Raw genomic sequence first — 19808 nt, 5'->3', positions numbered from 1 at the left:
ACACACACACATATATATATATATATATATATATATATATACACAGAATACAGACATATGATGAGTATTTTCATTCGCTGTTTGATATCTTGAATTCCATAGAGTGCATAAAGAAGCATTGGTATGTATGATCATGCAATCGTAGATTGATAAAATTAGTATAATATATCGTTTAAAGAGTTCATGTCTATAAATAGACGTGATATAATCTGCCTTTATGTAGATAAAAAATGCTTAGATTTTAACGAACATTTTTCATATGCAGAAAGTCACATGGTAGATTTATATATCAAGGATATCAACTTAACATTGAGTCCAACTTCTACAATGATTATTTTTCAAGTCAAAGTGCCCTACAGCGATAACACATAATGAACCAGTTTCAAGGATATCAGAGCAATTCTGCAGAGTATGAATTCTTGCTGATAAAGAGATATAACAATACAATGGATATTAAGTATATATACAATATATATACAATATATGATAAGATCCAAAGTTATACTTAAGTCGTGCTACATAAAACAAAACTCAGTAAGTAATTCGTACAGCTAAGTATATCAATTAAGGTTTAAGGAAACTTAAATTTCTTTACCTTAGTACATAGCGCATCTAAAAATATCCTCGCATCCGTTCTCATTTCTATTTTAATATTTTGTATATGTTGAGAAACCTCTGGATTGGACGTTTTACATTTTTAAATCTTTTTAGAGGAAAACTTTTATCTGTTAATTTAACGAAGACACATCGTTTCTTTTTATTCATACTTTTGTCCTACAAATGTTACTCTCTTCATTTTTATAAATATTATTATTATATTTTATAAAATATTTTTTGCTATATAAAACCGATATATCGGCCTTACGCTCAGTTGGTCCAGCATCTCTTAATATGGACTGACGAGACGAGAGGCGGACCTCGTGATCTTGGTCAATCCCACGCAAAACCCGCGATAGAAGGGATAAATATATCTCTTACGTGATCGCTGTGCTTGCGCGCAATAGTGCCCTGCTATAATATCATAATGGAAATCATCGCATTCTTCGCGTGATCGGAATTATTATAGCACTATATTTGACTAAACAACGACCACACTAATACACGTCCAGTTTGAGGACATTGCCTCGTAAATAAGAATTCGTTATGTTTCGATTTTATTTTTTGCTGACTTTCTATGCATTTCAAAAGTATGAGTAATCATAGATCAGCCTGCAGATCTCAAGTTTTTTATAACAATGACGAAAAAGAGCAGAACGTAATTTCATTCGCATGGAAATCTCGCATGAATTCGATTACATATAAATAAGATTACAAATACAATATACTGATCCTACATAACACACGCATACTATTTTAATTATTGTTTAAAAAATTACAAGTAGTATGAAAGTAAAATTCAACACTGTTAACATATTTATTACAATATAATTGATAGATTTTTTTCTAATCAAAAGACATAATTTATTGCTATATACGCAACGTCTGTATAAAATTAGTTGCAAGGAGATTCCTTTTTACTACATATAATTGTCCTTGAGCTCAATAAAAATAATATGAAGAATAAGATAAAATACAGTTTTTAAAGCATATATCATATCTATGCGTGCAATATTCAATAGTATACCCCACAAAAGCCACAACCTCAATTCATGTAACTAGAATTCAGACATTGTAACTTGTCGACTTTTAATGGTTGCAAAACCGTCTTTCCATCGGGTGATATGTGCTAGTAACGAGCAGAAACATGAGAGTACAAAATACTATCGAATGCGCTAAAATCTTGAGGAAATAAAATACATCGTCTCAAGCTTGAATTGTTCAAAGTCATGCAAAGCGGCGTTACAACATTCGTCGTATTTAAGTCATAACACTTTAAATGGTGATTACAACCGTTGAAACGGAATATGCCGCGCTTACAAGTAGTCGTATAGATCTCAAAGAATTGCCAAGGAACAGCTGATCATGTTCCTTGTCATAGCACGTACTTGTTATCAATCGACAACGAATTAAAAGTGTATGTGCTTATAGATCGTCAATGTCTTTTTGTAACTGGACTTTCGATGACAGCTGGTCAACACAGCAGATAGCTAATAAGACTTTCATGTTTTGCAATGAAGGGAGATCGGAGAGCTATTACTATATTAAATTAATAATTATATTTCTTCTAATAGTAATATATATTCGATATATTCCTTTTTAACATTTTTAAGAAAAATTCTATTTTATCTTATTATTAAATTGTTTATTTTAAAATGATTTCTGTATGTATTATATTTTAAGATTAAAAATACATAAATAAATTAAGCAAATTCATTCTCTATGTGCTTTTAATTTATAATCGATTCTTCACTCACCTTTTATTTTTAACAGAGTTGTGATGTATTTTATTTTTAACAGTGTAATCGATAATTTAACATTTAAGATACATTGAACTGGTACTTTAGAATTTCAATTAAAAATATTTTTTTTTGCACAGTATTTTCATATTAAGCAGTAAGTAATTTATTAACGCAGTTGTCGCGACGCAGAAAAACGATTTAAAATAAGCTTACAATTACAGGCGTCGGCGCTCTGTTTAACGGCGGACGAAATTGAGGCCCAGAGAAGCGGTTGGAACTTAAATCCCAATACGCAGTATCACATTCAGACTGATGAGGGTCCGGAGAGATTTTTTCGCTTTCAAACATCGAACGGCCAGTATAGGAAAGAGAAAAGATTGGCTGATGGTACAGTGATCGGCACTGAAGGCTGGTTAGATCCTCTTGGATATTTACGACTGAAGGATTACATCGCGGACCACGAGGGATTTCGAATTTTAAAGTAATCTGATATAGGAATAAAATTAATATTCAAAACACCCCTAACTAAAATCACTAGAAATCAAGAGTAATTAAGTATTTAGAGACGAATTCACATTGCTGGAATCCTTTTAGGTCAAAAATGGTTTATGTCGGTAAAGATCGACCTATTCAGGACGCGGTGGCGGAAGCAAAGAAGACTCCAGCGCAGACTGGAATCTTAGCCAGGCCCAAAAGGCCACCAAATCCTTTCAGGTAAAGACTTAATATCGGAAAATCAGAAAGTCAATTTATATAATGTTATAATATATAATTTTTAATTATATTTAATTATTTATTACAGACGACCAGATTCTAATGCCATCATGCCGCTGTCTGGCAACGACATTACTTCCGGTTATTACGCTCCGACGACTATCAGACCCCGACCGATTTCGAGAAACAATTATTATTCTAGTCGATCAGGCTACCCTTCTGAACTTCAGAATCTGGACATTTATCATCAACCACATGCTATGTATTATCGCGAATCCGCAGTTCGACCACCAACTCAGATTCTCGAAGCTCCATACGATCCTGCTATCGGAAGTTCCTCCCTCAAGCCAAGCTATCAATCGCCAAGTGTTTCTCGAAACGATTTCCCGTCATATGACGGCACTCATACCACAGCAAATGGTTTCCAGTATTATTTAAGGAGGCAATATCATGAGGAAGAAAGGGAGCATGAAGGCAACAACGTCGGCTCTTTCGGTTACATCGATCCATTTGGTATTAGACGGGTGATTTATTATAAAACGGATCCGTTCTCCGGTGGATTCCTCCATAAAAAGAACAATCGATACGTCGGTTTCAACGCGACGCCATACGATCCACTTCCGCCTGATCTGTCCAGGACACGGCTCTTGAGAGCTCTCCCGACGAGCGCTTCGTAACAGTTCCGTCATTATTCATTGCTTTGCCACGTTGTAGCATCACATTTTATCGCGAAGAGTTCATCCAATATCGCGTCGACGCTGGGTTTCGCTACGCTGAACGGCCTTGGTTCGATTCCGATGATCTCGACAGCGAGACCATTTGTCGAATCGAACTACCGTCTGTTATCGATGTTCTCTTAAGCAATCTTATTGATCGTGAATTTTCTAATCAGGAACCAACAGATACTGTTAAAAGGAGAAAGAACAATGATGAATAGAGACGGTCTCGTAAATATTAAAGATCGTCTATATTCTAAGATAGATAAAAATTCTCCGGCAAGGATTCTCGATCATCAACGTTGCTTATGTGTAATATATAGATATAACGTTTCTCAAAGTGCCACAACTAATATTCTTTTGATGTACGACTTCGTTGTATCATCGCCAACGATTTCCAATATTATTCGAGATAATGTAACATTATACGAGGGTCGATCGAACCAGGAGACTATCGACAGTAGATAAAAAGGTTTCAACGGAGAATTAGAGATAAGGATTGTGCGAAATTAACACAATGACTTTCGTCATCGAGAAGGCAGTGGCTTCCTGATTCGTCGTCCTGCCTTTGTTCTGCTATTATCACGAGTAGATGATCGGATACCACAAAGAGACAACGTTAGATGCCATGCTGGACTATAACTCAATTTTCAGGGAAGCGCGGTGGGACTTCCTTGAAAAAAAAAATTGTAGAACGCGTCGGACAATGTTCGCGAATCTTTCCAATTGCGTCACCGATCTCTACGAAACGTGCGAAGACTCGCGACCGCCATTGTTCTCATACGCGTAAGCTTCTTTCAGTTAGTAATCTATTTTTTGCAGGGATATTTTAAAAAATATTTATTTTCATTTGAGATGTAATCAAAATACATATCTATATAATTTTTTCTTTCTTAATAGCAAAATTAAACAAAAACTTTTCAAATTATCTATTTAAATTATCGAAAGTTTTTGCAATTTTCTGTAGCTTTTAGGGTAAGATTGCCAAGAAGTACACACTTTTCTCTTATTATATATGCTATATATAACTTATACAAAAACTGTGTTTGAGCAGTAAAATGTTACTTATATGCTTTTACTGTCTTATAATTTGAACTAAAAATTTGTCAAGTATCGATTTGACATAAACTCATTTTTATAGGAGATTAATTTTATTGAAAAGATATAAATATTTTTTTATAGTGCGTACTTTTGGGCAAAAATGTATTCTCAAGAATACGACACTATTAAAAAAATGTCGCTTAGTCTATAAACAATGTTGATTAAAGTACAAAAAGTATTAATTTTTGTTTGAGTATAAATCTTTATAAATTATACTTGAAGCATTTATTACGTGCAGAATTCACATAAGTAAGTTTTCACGTGACAATCGATTCCAAAGCAATCGATCTATGGGCCCACAAAGTCAGTTTTGGCACTAGATTCAATTTTTATCGGATTTGAAATTCAAATACAAACTGTTACAAATATGTAAACTGTTCATCATCGTTACCATCATCTATCACTATCTTTTATGAGCTGAATCAATTTAAAGTTTTTAAATATGTACTTTTATGCCATCATGTCGTTTTTTGTTTCTAACATAATAATAATTATTTTTAATAAAAATTATTAGGGGCTCCATACAATAGAAGGGAAAAGAGAACAAAGAACAAGAATTTCAACCTATCAGAAATATTGTGGAATACACAATTTCTGATAGGTTGAAATTCTTATTCTCTGTTCTCTGTTCTCTGTTCCTTCTATTGTGCGAAACCCTTTACATTAAGTAAATACGAAATAGTGACATATATGCACAACATAAATCATACAGATTCATAAAGCAACAATTTAATGTAAAAACCGATCGGTTTCGTAAAAATACAATAAGAAAGTGGTCATAATTACAAAATTTAATATATCTCCTTTATCGCTGCAGTGATTACAACTATCTTTTTGTATGTACACAGATTGGTTAATCAAATAGATACGTTCTGTGTAAATTACAGCTGCTACGATCTAATAATTGCGCCGTAAAGCTCAATATTCTTAAGCGAGGTATACTTTTGAGCGGATTAATCCGATCTACGACAAAAAAGAATCCCACCTATCGAATAAAAAAATATAAACGATCGGCATTTTGGCATGAGCGAATCGGTCATTAATTCTGCAATATTTTTTTTTGTATTAGCGACATTCCACCCAGCAAGGTATCACAACTTTATTATTGGTTACGAAAGAACTGCGTTATACTGTGAGGTAGAACTATAGTGGTGATTTATATCATCACCGAATCGCATCTTAAAAATTTGATGCGAGAAACACAGTTATGCAAATGTGCATTGTTGTACGTTACATGATTAATTCAGCGTGAGCCAGAGATCCGGAAATCTTAATAGCTTTCTATTGCTGATTCTGCTGACGCTAATGGCAGTAGTTTCCTTCTTAGTTTATAATGCGTGTCCGCGGATACTTTTCACGTACTACTAATTTTTCACGACATACCGGAAGACTATTCGCTCGTGCCAAATGATGAAAGAGACAACGTAGAATTAGTCAACCGTTAAACTTAAACCTCTTTACATCGCGACAATGGTGCAGATTGTTAAATAAAAACAGATATACCGCGCACTTTCTGTTCTTTTACGGCGATGAGAATCGTGCTGTTACGCTCTTTGCGCCTAATAGTCAATTGCGATTTTCAGATTAAAGTTCTCCCGCGAATGACAATGGCTGCATTCAACGTACTCAACAATTGAGTGAGCGCTCGCTGCTATTGATGTATTCTTCTAGATCTAAAATGCTGATTGAATGATCTAAAAGAATACACTAATAACAGTTGAGTGCTCACTCAACTGTCAGCTGTCTTGAGTCAGCTGAACGCATTACACTTGTTAGCATATCAAAAAGTCAAGGGATACGATTTGTGCATAAGGAATATCATTTTATGCTTAACTTATTTTATAAATAAATGTGAATGCGAACAATCGCTTACACATAGAATGTCAAACATGTGATAGATAATTTACATTTACACAGAAAGTAAATAAAACTGTATTTATCGAAGTTATTGCTTCATTAGAAATTTTATGGTGAATATAAGGAATAACCAAAAATTTATGATTATTTTAATTATCAGAATTGAATATGGCACAATATGAAAGTTGTACAGCATGATAACGCATATGTACAAACTATAGCCTTTGCATTTGTGACATAATTTTCAATGTTGTTCACATATAAAATAACAATTTAACATAATTTAGTAACATTTGATCGGCATATTCAACTTTAATTGTATGTATCTCACATTTTAAAATAAATAAAAATATTAATATAATACAATTAAAAATATTTGTAAGTATTGTTAATGAATTTTATAGGGATTATCGAATTACATTGGTTTTATCTAAGAAAGCATTTTCAAACTTTCTATTGCAATAAATTAAAGAGAAATACTTGATTTGATTAAGCTATCAAATAACCGACTTGGTTCTGATAATATGTATTTTTTATGGCATATTTTTTTTATTTTGATGATAATATAGCATCTTTTTGAATTTATCTAAAATCGATTTTCAAGAATATATTCTTATCTTACAAATCTCCTGTAATGTTATTTCCGAATAATTGTCAATAATTTATAAGTATTTATTATTTATCACGTTACCTAGATTGCAAGGAGCAGTATATATAATATCATCGGTGATTCTATGTCGTATAATAACGTCAGTGCGATGTGCATCCAGGAGCACCAACATCCGCTTACTTATATTTGATTATCATACCTCATTCAAAGTTTCACCGGTCTCGATGCGCTACCTCGTGAAAAGTTTCACCAGTTTCGGAGATCGTTTCTCTTTCTTTCCTCTCCGAACACGAAGACTGATGTCCTTATATAGATTTGTATGTACACGAAACTAATAATAAAGACGCTTCGCTTCGTTAAATGCTTATATATGTGTATTATATTTTCTTTTTCCGACCAAGCTCGAATGCAAATCTTTTAGCGTTTGTATAGACCGTAATAATTCTTTATTCCACAGAAGATTTATTGAATATTTGCTCATATATAAATCATTTATACATTGAGAATGCACAACCGTTGATAAAAAGTCGCTGGTAAAAAGTCGATGTATATTTATTTGTACAATGAATTATTTGATTCTTTTCCGTCACGATTCCTATTTTTTGTTGCTGATATGTATGTTAATAAACATTTCTCAAAATTATACTTTTTTCTTTCATAAATGTTTTTACAATAAGAGATGAGAAATAATTAAAAAATAAATAAATCATAAAAAAATAAAATGCTGTGCAAAGAATCAACACATAAACTATTAAAAATATAGGTGTTCTGAAAACAGAAAAGTTTTCTCTTAAGTGCAGAAAATATATTGTGAAGTCATCGAAAAATTGTAATGTTCTGTCTATAATTAAAGTTCTTGCACCAAAGGCAGAAATTCTACGGCGAGATATAAAAGTGACAGCGCCATGAATGAACGTATAGACGCAATCACGAGTAAGTTAATTTGCTGGGTACGGTTTACTCCCGTGACATTCTTCTTTATCGCGATACAAGAAATGTCAGTTCCCACTCGAAGAGCATAATTACGCGGCAGAGGTAGCCGCGTCGCCACAGAAAGATAGTGATATATAGTAGGGAATTAATCATTGATAGGAATGCCAGGATCTCATTCTCGTTTGAAAGGCTTGATCAACAATGAAAAGATGGACGAGCAAAGTCGAGCTTACCGAAGCGATGTTTCTTACTACAAATGTACATAGAATGAAGAATGTATTTGAGACGCGAGAGAATAAAGTAACTTAACAACTTAATAGCTATTTCTTAATAACGGTATGATGCTGCGAATATAATATGCTATGTTTATGAAGCATCACTATTGGTATTTTCTGTTATATTCATCCCGCCTGTCGACTTGCTGGCTCAGAGGCTGTTGTGCTTTTTGAGCTGCTGCGCGAGCTTCTTCTTCCTAAAAATAAACATACTGAATTTTTATAAACTATTTTTATTCTCTCTAAATCTTTTGGAGTAAAAAAATTAAGCCAGTCGTGAAAAAAAGAATAAAAATTGTTCACTATTGAATAAGAATGGCAGAATTTTACTTTTTTTTGGAATAAGATTTTATTCTTTTGGAATGAGAGTCACTTCAAAAGAATAAAATCTCACTCTTTTTTTAATGAGACTTCATTCCTTAGAGTAACTTTTATACTCTAAAAAAAGAATGAAATCTTATTCCAAAAGAATGAAAAATTTGTTACTTTTGTTTAAAAGTGAATATATTGTATTTTTATTCTTGTTTTCAAGACTGACTCAATTTTTAGTCAGAATGAAACCTCCCTTAAAGTGAGGTTTTATTTCTAAAGATTTAGAATTATTAATTGATATTATAAATTAGGTTTTGTTGATTTAGTAATTAATTTGTCAGAAGAAATAGATTACAAAATCTATTTTTTAAAAAGATCATTTTTTTCTTTTTCAGAAGTAATGTTAACTTGATTAAATACATAACTAAGCGTTAAATCTAATTTTATTATCTATTATTGTCAGAGAATAGAATTAACGTGATATTTGTAACGCCATTACTTTTACTGTTATTTTGTTATAAAAACGATTTGAAAATGACGTTGCAAATGATGATAACATACGACAACCAATGATAATATCAGTGTTTTTTGGAAAGTCATCCATTACTAAAAAAAAAGTAACTCATTTTTTTGTAATGCATAATCGATCAATCGATACGTTACTTTTAATTCATTACAAAAGTAACAAGTTATTTTTTCATTTTCAATAAATTACGCGTAATATTATTTCCTTTAGTCATTAAAAAATCTTTTAATCAAATGTTCCTATTTACAATACATATATTTTTAAAATATGACCAAGATCTGTATGATATCGATAAAACTAATTATTACAATTAATTATCACTACGGTCTGCAGTTTTAATTACGGTGCAGTTTTAATTAGATGTAGATATCTCGGATTTGTCAATAGCTTTCTACAGTGCGTAGATAAGAATTGTTTTCGACAAGATAAGGAAGAGAACCAGTAGCTATTACCGATGTAATAATTAACGAGAGTTGAAAGGAAACGGCATATGAGTAACTAGCTTTTTTCTTTGCTTTGTGCAGGTCATTCATACCATACAGCGGTCTTTAACCTTTGCATCGATATGGATCGGCATAATTTCGCAAGTATGCTCATAATGTAGATAACTGAATGGCTTTTCGCAAACCCTGCTTGGAAACCGTGACCTATGCTAGCTGTGACGAAAAACAGAAGTTCTTCCCATAAGATCGCGGAGAATGTTTTCCATAAAGGTGAACATGAACGTGAACAAAAGTGAAGAAGAGAGATAAAAGAGGAAGAGAAGTGGGGAAAACTGTGAATGGATTTTAACTGCAATGAAGTAGTAAAGTTTTACAACATATATACGATTACTCACAATCAGTCACGTAATCTTGAATGAGTCTGCTCTTTTAATACTTTTATATCCAATAACTCTCTAATATTCCTTTAATAGAATTTAAACTTTAATGTCAATTATAAACTTTAATGTCAATAATAATGATTGGAGTATTAAGATTGGAATATTAATGGAGTTTATTTATTTTAAACAATCCATTCAAATTAATACTGTTGCATTATTAATACTTTTCTAATTTTATCTGCAACAAGTAATAATCTATATCTATTTTCTAATTTTATCTGCAACAAGTAATAATCTATATCTATAATAGATTAAATATATTTTCGAGTAATCTCCATACATCCTATTGATCCATATTTTGCAAATAAAACCGCTTGGTTAAGATACCATTAATTATCTAAATTAAATACCTATGATGTGGAATTTCATAAAATTAAACGATTATAAAAATTATAACAACTATTATAAAAATAATTATAGAGAATAATATAATGGAGGCCTAGGATGGAAAAGAAAAAGAAAGGTTATAGAGTATACTTACCTCTTGCTGACGAATACCCGCGTAGATGAGGTCGAGGCCTTTCTGGATCTCTTCACTAACAGGCGGTGGCGTGGGAATATGATCGCCCTGCGCGTGAAAGCCGGTCTCGTCGGCGGTATAGTGAATGGTGATCAGCTGTCCCTCGGGACTCGTGTACGAGAAGGTGCCTTGTTGCACGATCGCCTCCGCCCGGTCTTCACCTTCGCCAATAGTCTTGATGTACCCACTTTCTTCAGCAATGATATTGTTGCCCGTTTCGTAACTGTAGGATTCAAATCGCCCAAGGGTGTTAAATAATCGATTACGCAAAACGGACGATCCAGAAAGCCAACCAGTCCGTGTTACGTAACGTTAAAATACGCGCTAGCAAAGTTCACATGGATTCAAGGCATCAGGTAATGTCGCAGTCTGATAAATAATTGCGTCAACTTTCGATTACGTGAATACAAACTCGTATAACCAAGATTTCAAAGAATAATGATATATATTATGTAGAGCGTAAGATAAAATGTTAGATCATTAGCGAAATCTTTACGCACATGATGTAAGGGCAAAATTAAAGAAATATTTTTTGTCTATTTGAAATATTATATGTGCATATATAATATATTATTATTAATATTACTCATTACTCATTTTAAAAATGTTTATACCAAAAAATATAGCTGGCATTATCACTGCAATAATTTAAGAAGCTATCTTTTTTTCTGAATTGTGTAAATACATATGTAATTACCCTATCTTATAAGTTCCATCGTGTTCCTGCTGTTTGTTCCAATGTAAGATTGGGATGGGCGTGGTGCTCGTAGGTCGTCTGCTGTCAGCTTGATGTTGTTCATCATCCTGTTGATAGTTGCGTCCATGGTAATTTTGATCTTGCGCCATTGCCAATCCCAGAATCATTGCTAATGCCTAAAAAATTATAAATGTTAGTTTTCTTGATTAGCAAATGCATGATTGAGATACATTTCAAGAAAAAAATGCTTGTTTCATATTGCGATTACAAAACGCATGTGTGTTATTAAGCGTATGTATATCATATAAGATTCGGATTGCATCAGTTAATTCCTTTTCTAATCGGCATTCTAAGATTAAGGGTACTTTCCAGCAAGAGACACAGATGATACAGTATAACATAGTGAATCATAATATCTTTGTTTGCTAATGTTAAACAAAGATGAAATGATCACTATGTTGCACTGACTGTTCAAAATTCACTGCCAATGCTGAAAATATATAGGTAACGTAAATTTTTTAGTGCTGGCAGTGAATTTTTGAACACAGCCACTATGTCTGTGCTGCACTATAACTCAAAAGGTAAAATAATGATCGATGAGAATAAGTAGATGTAGATGAGTGTAACACAAAAAATTTTAAAGTGGATTTATCGGTTTCTCTACTACGAAATCAGGCGATGCGCTCTCAGGAGATGAGTGAAAGTGAGAAGCAAATGCCAACGCGGGTCATTTAACTCCTGACCCGCAAACTCGTACGTACTGGGCCCGTCCCATTTCATCCCAACCTATCGTGATCCCCTTCTACATTATTTTTTGATGTCGCGTTGCTTGTCCCGTTGCGATCTTATTCGTTTATTAATTGAATCATAGATTTATTTTTATGAGAGAGAGAGAGAGAGAGAGAGAGAGAGAGAGAGAGTATTAGGTAATATTACGTTTTTAAAAAATTTACTTATTTTTACTAATTGAATTTTGCTCAATTGAATGATTAAAGCTTAATAAAAACGAATAAATAGAAATAATTTTAATATAGTATGCATGAGAATATGCACAGTAGTATTTTGTATTAGTATTTTTAAAAATTGTTCATTAAAAAACAATATTGTAAATGAATGTGTTTAAGTGTTTGAAAAAATACTTCTAAAAAATAACGTAGAAACTCATATCAGCCTCCGGATTATGTAAAACTTCAGGATTTTAATCCCACGCAATTCTTGTTTCGTCACATCAACAATACATCTTACGCATATAAATTAATAAATGCAGATTGTCGTAATGTATCAATAACAATAGTAACTTTTTAAAATTCTATAAGGATTTCGTATTTCGTATTTCGCTTACATGTTAAACGATTCTTCTAATTAAATTAAACATTTTTTAACTTCTGAATTTAGAAAATTCGATCAAGTTTGATAAATATAAATAAATGAATAAATAATAATGAAAAATGAATAAATATTTCTGAAAACCATGTTTTATTATTACTCTTAATTACTATTAATTTTATTTTAGAACAGATGCATTATTTCTTTTTGGAATTATAATTAGAAAAACACAAGAATTGAATAAGATACTAAAATGAGGATAAAATTATTTAATATCAATTAAATTGATTTTTACACATGATTTTTTTGTAACGCAACAATACTACAATAATACAGGGATACAAATATATAATATCAGAAACAGACGAACTAGCTTTTTCAATTCCGAAAAGACAAAGTCGTATCGCGCTTAATTGTTTCGGAAGACAGTCTTTCGCGATTACTTACCACGTATTTCATCTTGACTCGAAAGTATCTCGAATGTGTACCTCTTCAATAAGACAACGTGAATATGCGTCAGGGATACAAACGGGGTGATGGCAAACGTAGGGAGATAGTCGCAAACGAACGAGATCGACTGCGATCCCAAGAGAGGAAAGAAATCCCCTTTTATACTAACTCTCACTTTATCCCTACTCGAGAAGACGGGGCTTCGAAAGATGCTTCGTATGCTTTACGGCAAAGAGCCTACATATTTGCCAATAAACGCATGTGTGGAATAGTGGCTTCTTTCATTAAGCGTTCGTGATGAGACCTGATATTCCGATATCAAGAAGCATCTTGATCCAATTATAATATTACCATATGATCTTAATCTTGAAACTCTATCGCTTATCTTCCGATAATTATTATTATTTAATTTATTTTTTAATTATTATTATTTACAAAAATTTGTCGCTCTTAATTTTATCTATGATAAAATTAATTAAATCAGGTTTAAGTAAAATAATTAATGAATGTCTATTCATATATTGCCTCATAATTTGAAATGTTACTTTATATACTTATTGTTTTACGAAAAAGTACTCATACGTAAACGTGATAAATTATATTTAATGTTTTTAATATTGAAATGCTAATAGAGTAAATTCAATTATTTTTTCGCGGAACATGTTGCAGATGATTCGAAACTTTCATGTAACTTCGCAGTTATTCTCATTTAGATCTATATAGTTTCGCAGATTATGGAGTTTGAAACTTAGAAAAACAATGGATGAGGAACACACTCTAATATGCATACTTATATGCATCAGAATGCGCGTATAAACAACTCACGATTTGTAGGCAGGGACTGTACTTCCAATTAGCGCAATACACTTGTTTTTATGCGGTCTTCGGATTATTGCGGCTTTTCTTCTTTCCATTTTGTTAAGAAAATTAAAAAGATTCTTGCATCTTTTAATTAATAATTATGTTCCGCACAGAAGTTGTAAATAATGACCCGAGTGTCATTAGGTTAAAAATTAATGGAACTAATAATACTGTACTTATGGAAATATTTTTAGTTCTAATAATTGCATGTGAGTCTGTGATGATTCGCATATTTATATATTAGAAAATAATTTATTTATGTGTTAGAAAAGATAGAATCAACGCATCAAGAATTTCACTTTAGCATTTAATTGATCAAGATTTTGTTACGGAGATGAAAATTAGCGAAAGTAAAGTCGCAATTAGTCATGTGCATAAATTAATAATTGGGAAAAGAAGCTATTCAACCCGAAAAATCATATGCGTAATATACATTATCCAAGTTTTACGCTACGCAATTCTTGCGGAATTAATTTCTTAATAAAATAAATATCTAATCATCTATAGTAGGATTAGTGTGCCTTCCCTGTATTCTATTGTCTGAAGGCGTGTAAGGAAGACATCCCGGGATTATTACGTAAACAGATAGATATGCTAAATACTTTCACGTAGAGTCGGTGAGGAGCCGTTGACTTCCGATGCGATATGAAATTCGCATTTTTATCTAGAGACAAATTATGTATGTTCAATCGAACATGGGTCGATGCTGTAACATTACTTTTCACGTATGAAACTTAATGAGTTTGTCTCTCGTGTAAGATATCACTACGGATAAACCGTCGGATCATTGATTATCACAGAATATCAATATAATCGTTATACATAATATTTCATGTCAGTTAGTAGCAATAATCGCCATTACACAGTTATTAAGTTACAATGTAACTTAATAAGTAAATTAATATACATATATCCTGGTAAAAAAATTTCGCTGAAATTATTTCACGTTTTGGAACATTTCAATGAAATTGAACTGAAATTTCTCCAAAAAAACATTTTTTTTAATGTTGAAATTTTATTGAAAAGTTCTAAAACGTGTTCTAAAATGTGAATAATTTCAGCAAAATTTTTCCATCAGGGATTATATACCACCTTAAATAAATTACCTTACACCTTATTGTGTAATTATTGCTTCATTATGCAGTAAAAAAAAAGATTTTATACATTCCGATTGAAACGTGATTACGATAAGCGTAGAGGCGCGATATTATGAAATTGTTTTAACCATTTACTGATCTTTCGTGGATTAACATATTAAAAAGTTCTGGTACACAAAGACATTTTATCGGAACAATATACATAATCGGACATCACAAACGCTTGCATTTGTATATGCTCGCGTGATTTTGATAAAATATTTGTAAGAGGAAGAGAAATACATATGTTAAGCTATTAAGATTATTATCATTTTGTACAGACCTTACTTATTCTCTATTCATAATGCAGGGCAAGATTGCTGCGACGGCACTAAAATGTAATAACAATGTAATTATATATGTCATCATATCATCCGGTATAAAAAAAATAATATTAAGATGAAAAATTTTTTAAAGATTTACTTTCGTGGGTGTTAACAGAGGAGTAAGAAGCAGAACAAGGATTCAGGGGGACGAGTGTTCCAGGTGGCATATAACTGTCAAAAAGATATTGATACATAAATTTAAAAATTATAAATTTACAAGATATGTAAAACTATACAGCATGAGATAATAAGATTTTAAATCGCTAAATAATCGAATAAAGAGCGAATTTTGAACCTTAGATTGTACGTGGTATTATCCTCCATAGGATTGACAGGTGAATAATAGGGCGCAGTTTTAGCCCATGGTTTCTCGATTTGATTCGTTGGCTCTACCGGCTGATAACTCAATTTCATCGTAGTCTCGGATTCCATCGCAATATCGGATGGCTCGTACTTATGTATAGGCGCGTACGATTGAATAGGCAGTAAGCATTCGTGATCATTCGGTATATAAGACAATTTATGAATCGTGCAGGCTACAATAATTATATATGTTAGTAATAAATATATATATGTTAGTAATAAAAAAAAATCACAAACAAAGTAGTCGAGCAATGTCTAAGATTTTTTCTTTTTTTAAATGACACGCTTTTTTGTCTTTGATGAATAGTAGAAATAGTACTATACTTTCTCCGATAAATACGATTATAAAATGTCAGATACATAAATTACTGCAATTATAATATTTTATATATGTGTCGTTAAACACTTACATTCCAGTGGCAAGGGTGAGAAAGCAAAATTGTTCTCAGGTCGAAACTCTGTCGGTCGCATCATGCGCTTCCAAGTGTAATCGTGCTTTTGTGTAGTCTCACCTTGCATTGCTCCTCTGCCCAACAATTGTGTTTCACATGGCATGATGGATGTTTCCGGTTTAAAGCACCAGTTGCCTAGAAAACTCAACTGCAACGATACGAGATTAATGAAATTTTGAGTTTTCAAAATTTCGAGTTGAAAAATTTTGATTTAAATTTAAATCTATTAATTAAAAAGTGATCATGCAATTTAAATTATAAAAATTTCTGTAATTAATAGTAGTTAATAGTCACGTCTAAAACATGATTTGAAACGATGATGCTGGAAATGTTTTCAATCTTTAAGAGAATAATCACTGTTATCTCAATTCGCTACAATGACATGATATGACTTGATAGAATTAATAAGGATTATCGAATCAATCTGCGAGACGATGCATCGATTATTAAGTAATTTTAAGAAAATTATCTCGTAATCGCCACATAATAATAAACTCGAGAACATCAACCCGAATTAATGCATCATCCTCAAATTAAATTTATCGTGAAAATACAATTCAGCATTTGCTAACCCGATTGACGGTATCGTGAGAGAGTGGGCACGGAGAGAAAATCATATTGCCAGGCTGATGAATGGGATCCGGTGGTTTGTCACCGCCATATCCGAAATAACTGAGTCGATACGTGGTGTTGTCGTCAAAGCAACAGCCGGCGTTCAGCAAGTTTTTATTTTCATTTTGAAGAAAAGGTTCCGGTGGCTTCTCATCACAGTTAGGCCAATAACTTAATTTGTAGGTCGTGCATCCATCCATCGGCGTCACTGGGCGATGATAATCTCCCTTTTGTTTCCACGATTGCTCCTTTTATAAAAGCAAATAATTATTTATATTTAATATTTATATATAATAAATATTTATAAAAAAGGGAATTATTTTTTACTAAAGTCAATAAATTAATATAAACTAATATAATTTAGAAAATATTAAATATAAAATATTTATTATTTAAATATTAAATATAAAATACCTAAAAAAATTTTTTAAAATACAATTATATTTCAAAAAATACAAAATTATATATTTGAAATAAATTATAACAAATTAAAAAATTAATTAAATAAAATAAGTTTTAGAATTGCTTTCTAAAACTTACTTTTACAGAAACCTCGTTTGGCCAGTAGCTAAGTTTATATGTTGTATAATCTTCCATCGGTATATCCGATTTAATATATTTTCTAACGGGCGCATAAGATTGTACCGGAAGCAAGCAGGAAGAGTTATAATAGCTCAAGCGATATGTCGTATCATCTGTCAAGATAAATGTTATTAATTAATTAATTAAATAATTTTATGTAATTTTAAATAATTAATTAAATTATATATTTATTTTTTTCTTCTTCTCTTAGGCTTTTGGCTTGTGTTACATCTCTCTCATACGCTTGTGATGCACAGAGTTGCTTATTCAATTACCATAAGCAAACATGGGACCTACAATTTAAATTTACAATTTGCCGGTTTCGAATTTTTCGACAAGTGTTTCTATGTACAAGAACTCTCGAAAATGCCTTTTTCGAGAGAAGACAAAAATCATAAATATTTTAATTTCTATCAAATCCTGGGATCTCTGATATGATAGACCAGTATTCTATCTGCCATGCTATGTTCGCGCTCTGATCTTTATGTATTTTGTTTTTCATAATTAAGATTATAATAAGTAGATATTTTTCTCTAGCAATGAGAAAAAAGTTAAAGTTACAGTAAATAGATATTTATATCTAGCAATGTAGCGCGCGCGCGCGCGTGTGTGTGTGTGTGTGTGTGTGTGTGTGTGTGTGTGTGTGTGTGTGTGTGTGTGTGTGGATTACCAGATAAAGCAGCACATGGAGGATATAAATTATTTTCTATCTTGATGACCTCAGGACGTGTCATGGTTTTCCATGAATAATCATGTTTGTGCGTCGTGACATCTTCCATCGGGCCTCTACCCAGCCACTGCTTATCACAGGGTATCATTGGAGGATCTGTTTTTACGCACCAATTGCCAAAATAGCTCGTCTGGAAGAATAATCAGACTCTAGTCAACGTTATTAAAAGTAAAATATTTATCATACTTTATGCGTCGTTTCATCAGACATTGGTGCATCACTGCATGTTAAATTATCTTCAGGACGAATGGGTTCAACAATGGTACCAGGTCCATCCCAATAAGAAAGACGATACGTGGAATTTTTATCCATCGGTATGTTTGATTTCCAATAATACTAAAAAGGAAATTATAATAGAAATACTTTAACAGCAACAAATGAAAAAAAGATATTTTTTTATAATTAACTTTATAATTAATTTCATTGTAATATACGTTAATCAAAAAATTATAAAAACTGTTAGAATATTCTTCATCAAATTTTTTTTAATCTACTTACGCGAATAGGTGCGAAAGATTTTGGTACTTCCGGCTGGATATATTTCTGTAAAAATTTTTTGTTCAATTTAAACTCTTTAATTTAAACAAATCAGTACATGCAACAACAAATAAATAAATATAAAATTAAATACAAGTAAACATTAAAATATATCACTCACGTAACATGTGGATTGCGGTAAACAACAGCAGCAACAGTTGCAACATTCATCATGGCCCAGCTAAAATGTATTTATATTTCATCAGAAAAAGCAAATATAAATCGAGAAATAAGTAGAACAACAAATACAATTGTGTTTAATAATCTTTTTTTTTGAGTATCATCAAAGCTTACCCGAAGTTTATTTTTTGCTTCAATAATCGATTGCTGCGGTGTTGGTTTAGATCTACAGTGATAAATTAGTCAATATTTATTTTAAAGAGACACGTGATGAGATTTGAATATAAAAAAATATGCTTAATATCAAAATCAAATATCAACAAGTTATTGCGATGTCAGCTCACGGTTCAGAGGAAGAGATCTCCATGATTCTTGGAACAATTTGTTGATGCCGGTATCTCACTTCGAATATATCACAAAAATATAGAAGGGAAATTTAGTTAAATGTAATTTTTAAACGTTTTGTATAGTAACAAAAAAGTAAAATGATCGAGTTGAGTGATGTTGTTCATTATTACTTCGAGATATTGATATTAAGATTTTTTAATTTATAAAGAACAGATAAATTCGTTTTATTAAAATTAATTTTTTTTAATTTACTCGCATTTTAGATTTAAACAAAATTAAAATCGTTTTAAAAAATAGAAAACATATGCCAAACACATAAATAAAATGCAAATATTACATATATTCTTTCTAAAATGAAAAATTAATTTTTGTTATATAATTAATAATTTAATTTTCTATACATATATATATATATATATATATATATATATAATAAACGGTTTAAACATGATTATTTAAAAAAATAACTTAAAAAGAAAAAT

The 19808-nt window shown here is 31.5% G+C and overlaps 3 protein-coding genes across 3 annotated transcripts in view; 1 reads left to right on the top strand and 2 right to left on the bottom strand.

The window, feature by feature from the left end:
- Nucleotides 1–3730, top strand: part of LOC105619414 — a 9247-nt gene extending 5517 nt beyond the window's left edge. The window contains exons 2-4 of the mRNA XM_012200935.1: nt 2561–2820; nt 2934–3053; nt 3142–3730. Of these exons, the coding sequence (XP_012056325.1) occupies nt 2561–2820; nt 2934–3053; nt 3142–3730 (969 nt within the window). The remainder of the gene's footprint in view (nt 1–2560; nt 2821–2933; nt 3054–3141) is intronic.
- A 4763-nt stretch (nt 3731–8493) lies between these two features.
- On the bottom strand, nt 8494–13268 carry LOC105619413 (endocuticle structural glycoprotein ABD-4). Its single transcript, XM_012200934.1, has 4 exons — nt 13257–13268; nt 11484–11659; nt 10748–11009; nt 8494–8742 (listed from the first exon to the last, which is right to left on the bottom strand). The coding sequence occupies exons 1-4, from the start codon at nt 13266–13268 to the stop codon at nt 8650–8652; spliced, it is 543 nt and encodes a 180-aa protein (XP_012056324.1). The 3' UTR covers nt 8494–8649.
- A 2569-nt stretch (nt 13269–15837) lies between these two features.
- Nucleotides 15838–19345, bottom strand: LOC105619470 (protein FAM154A-like). Its single transcript, XM_012200988.1, has 10 exons — nt 19323–19345; nt 19153–19204; nt 18980–19039; nt 18820–18864; nt 18508–18657; nt 18262–18451; nt 17550–17704; nt 16970–17257; nt 16356–16545; nt 15838–16118 (listed from the first exon to the last, which is right to left on the bottom strand). The coding sequence occupies exons 1-10, from the start codon at nt 19343–19345 to the stop codon at nt 15838–15840; spliced, it is 1434 nt and encodes a 477-aa protein (XP_012056378.1).
- Nucleotides 19346–19808: the final 463 nt, after the last annotated feature.

The sequence above is a fragment of the Atta cephalotes genome, assembly GCF_000143395.1.
Source record: "Atta cephalotes unplaced genomic scaffold scaffold00021, whole genome shotgun sequence".
Classification (NCBI taxonomy): domain Eukaryota; kingdom Metazoa; phylum Arthropoda; class Insecta; order Hymenoptera; family Formicidae; genus Atta; species Atta cephalotes.
This window is presented reverse-complemented; position numbering and strand designations above follow the sequence as displayed.

Excerpts from the sequence above, each read along its gene's own strand:
- LOC105619413 (XM_012200934.1), bottom strand. Across the intron at positions 11,010-11,483 it reads GATGGAACTTATAAGATAGG|TTACGAAACGGGCAACAATA; the intron begins GTAATTACATAT and ends TGAATCCTACAG. Across the intron at positions 8,743-10,747 it reads CGGGTATTCGTCAGCAAGAG|GAAGAAGAAGCTCGCGCAGC; the intron begins GTAAGTATACTC and ends GTTTATTTTTAG.
- LOC105619470 (XM_012200988.1), bottom strand. The coding sequence starts at position 19,345 with ATGGAGATCTCTTCCTCTGAACC. Across the intron at positions 17,705-18,261 it reads TCCATGTGCTGCTTTATCTG|ATGATACGACATATCGCTTG; the intron begins GTAATCCACACA and ends TTATCTTGACAG. Across the intron at positions 17,258-17,549 it reads CAAACGAGGTTTCTGTAAAA|GAGCAATCGTGGAAACAAAA; the intron begins GTAAGTTTTAGA and ends CTTTTATAAAAG.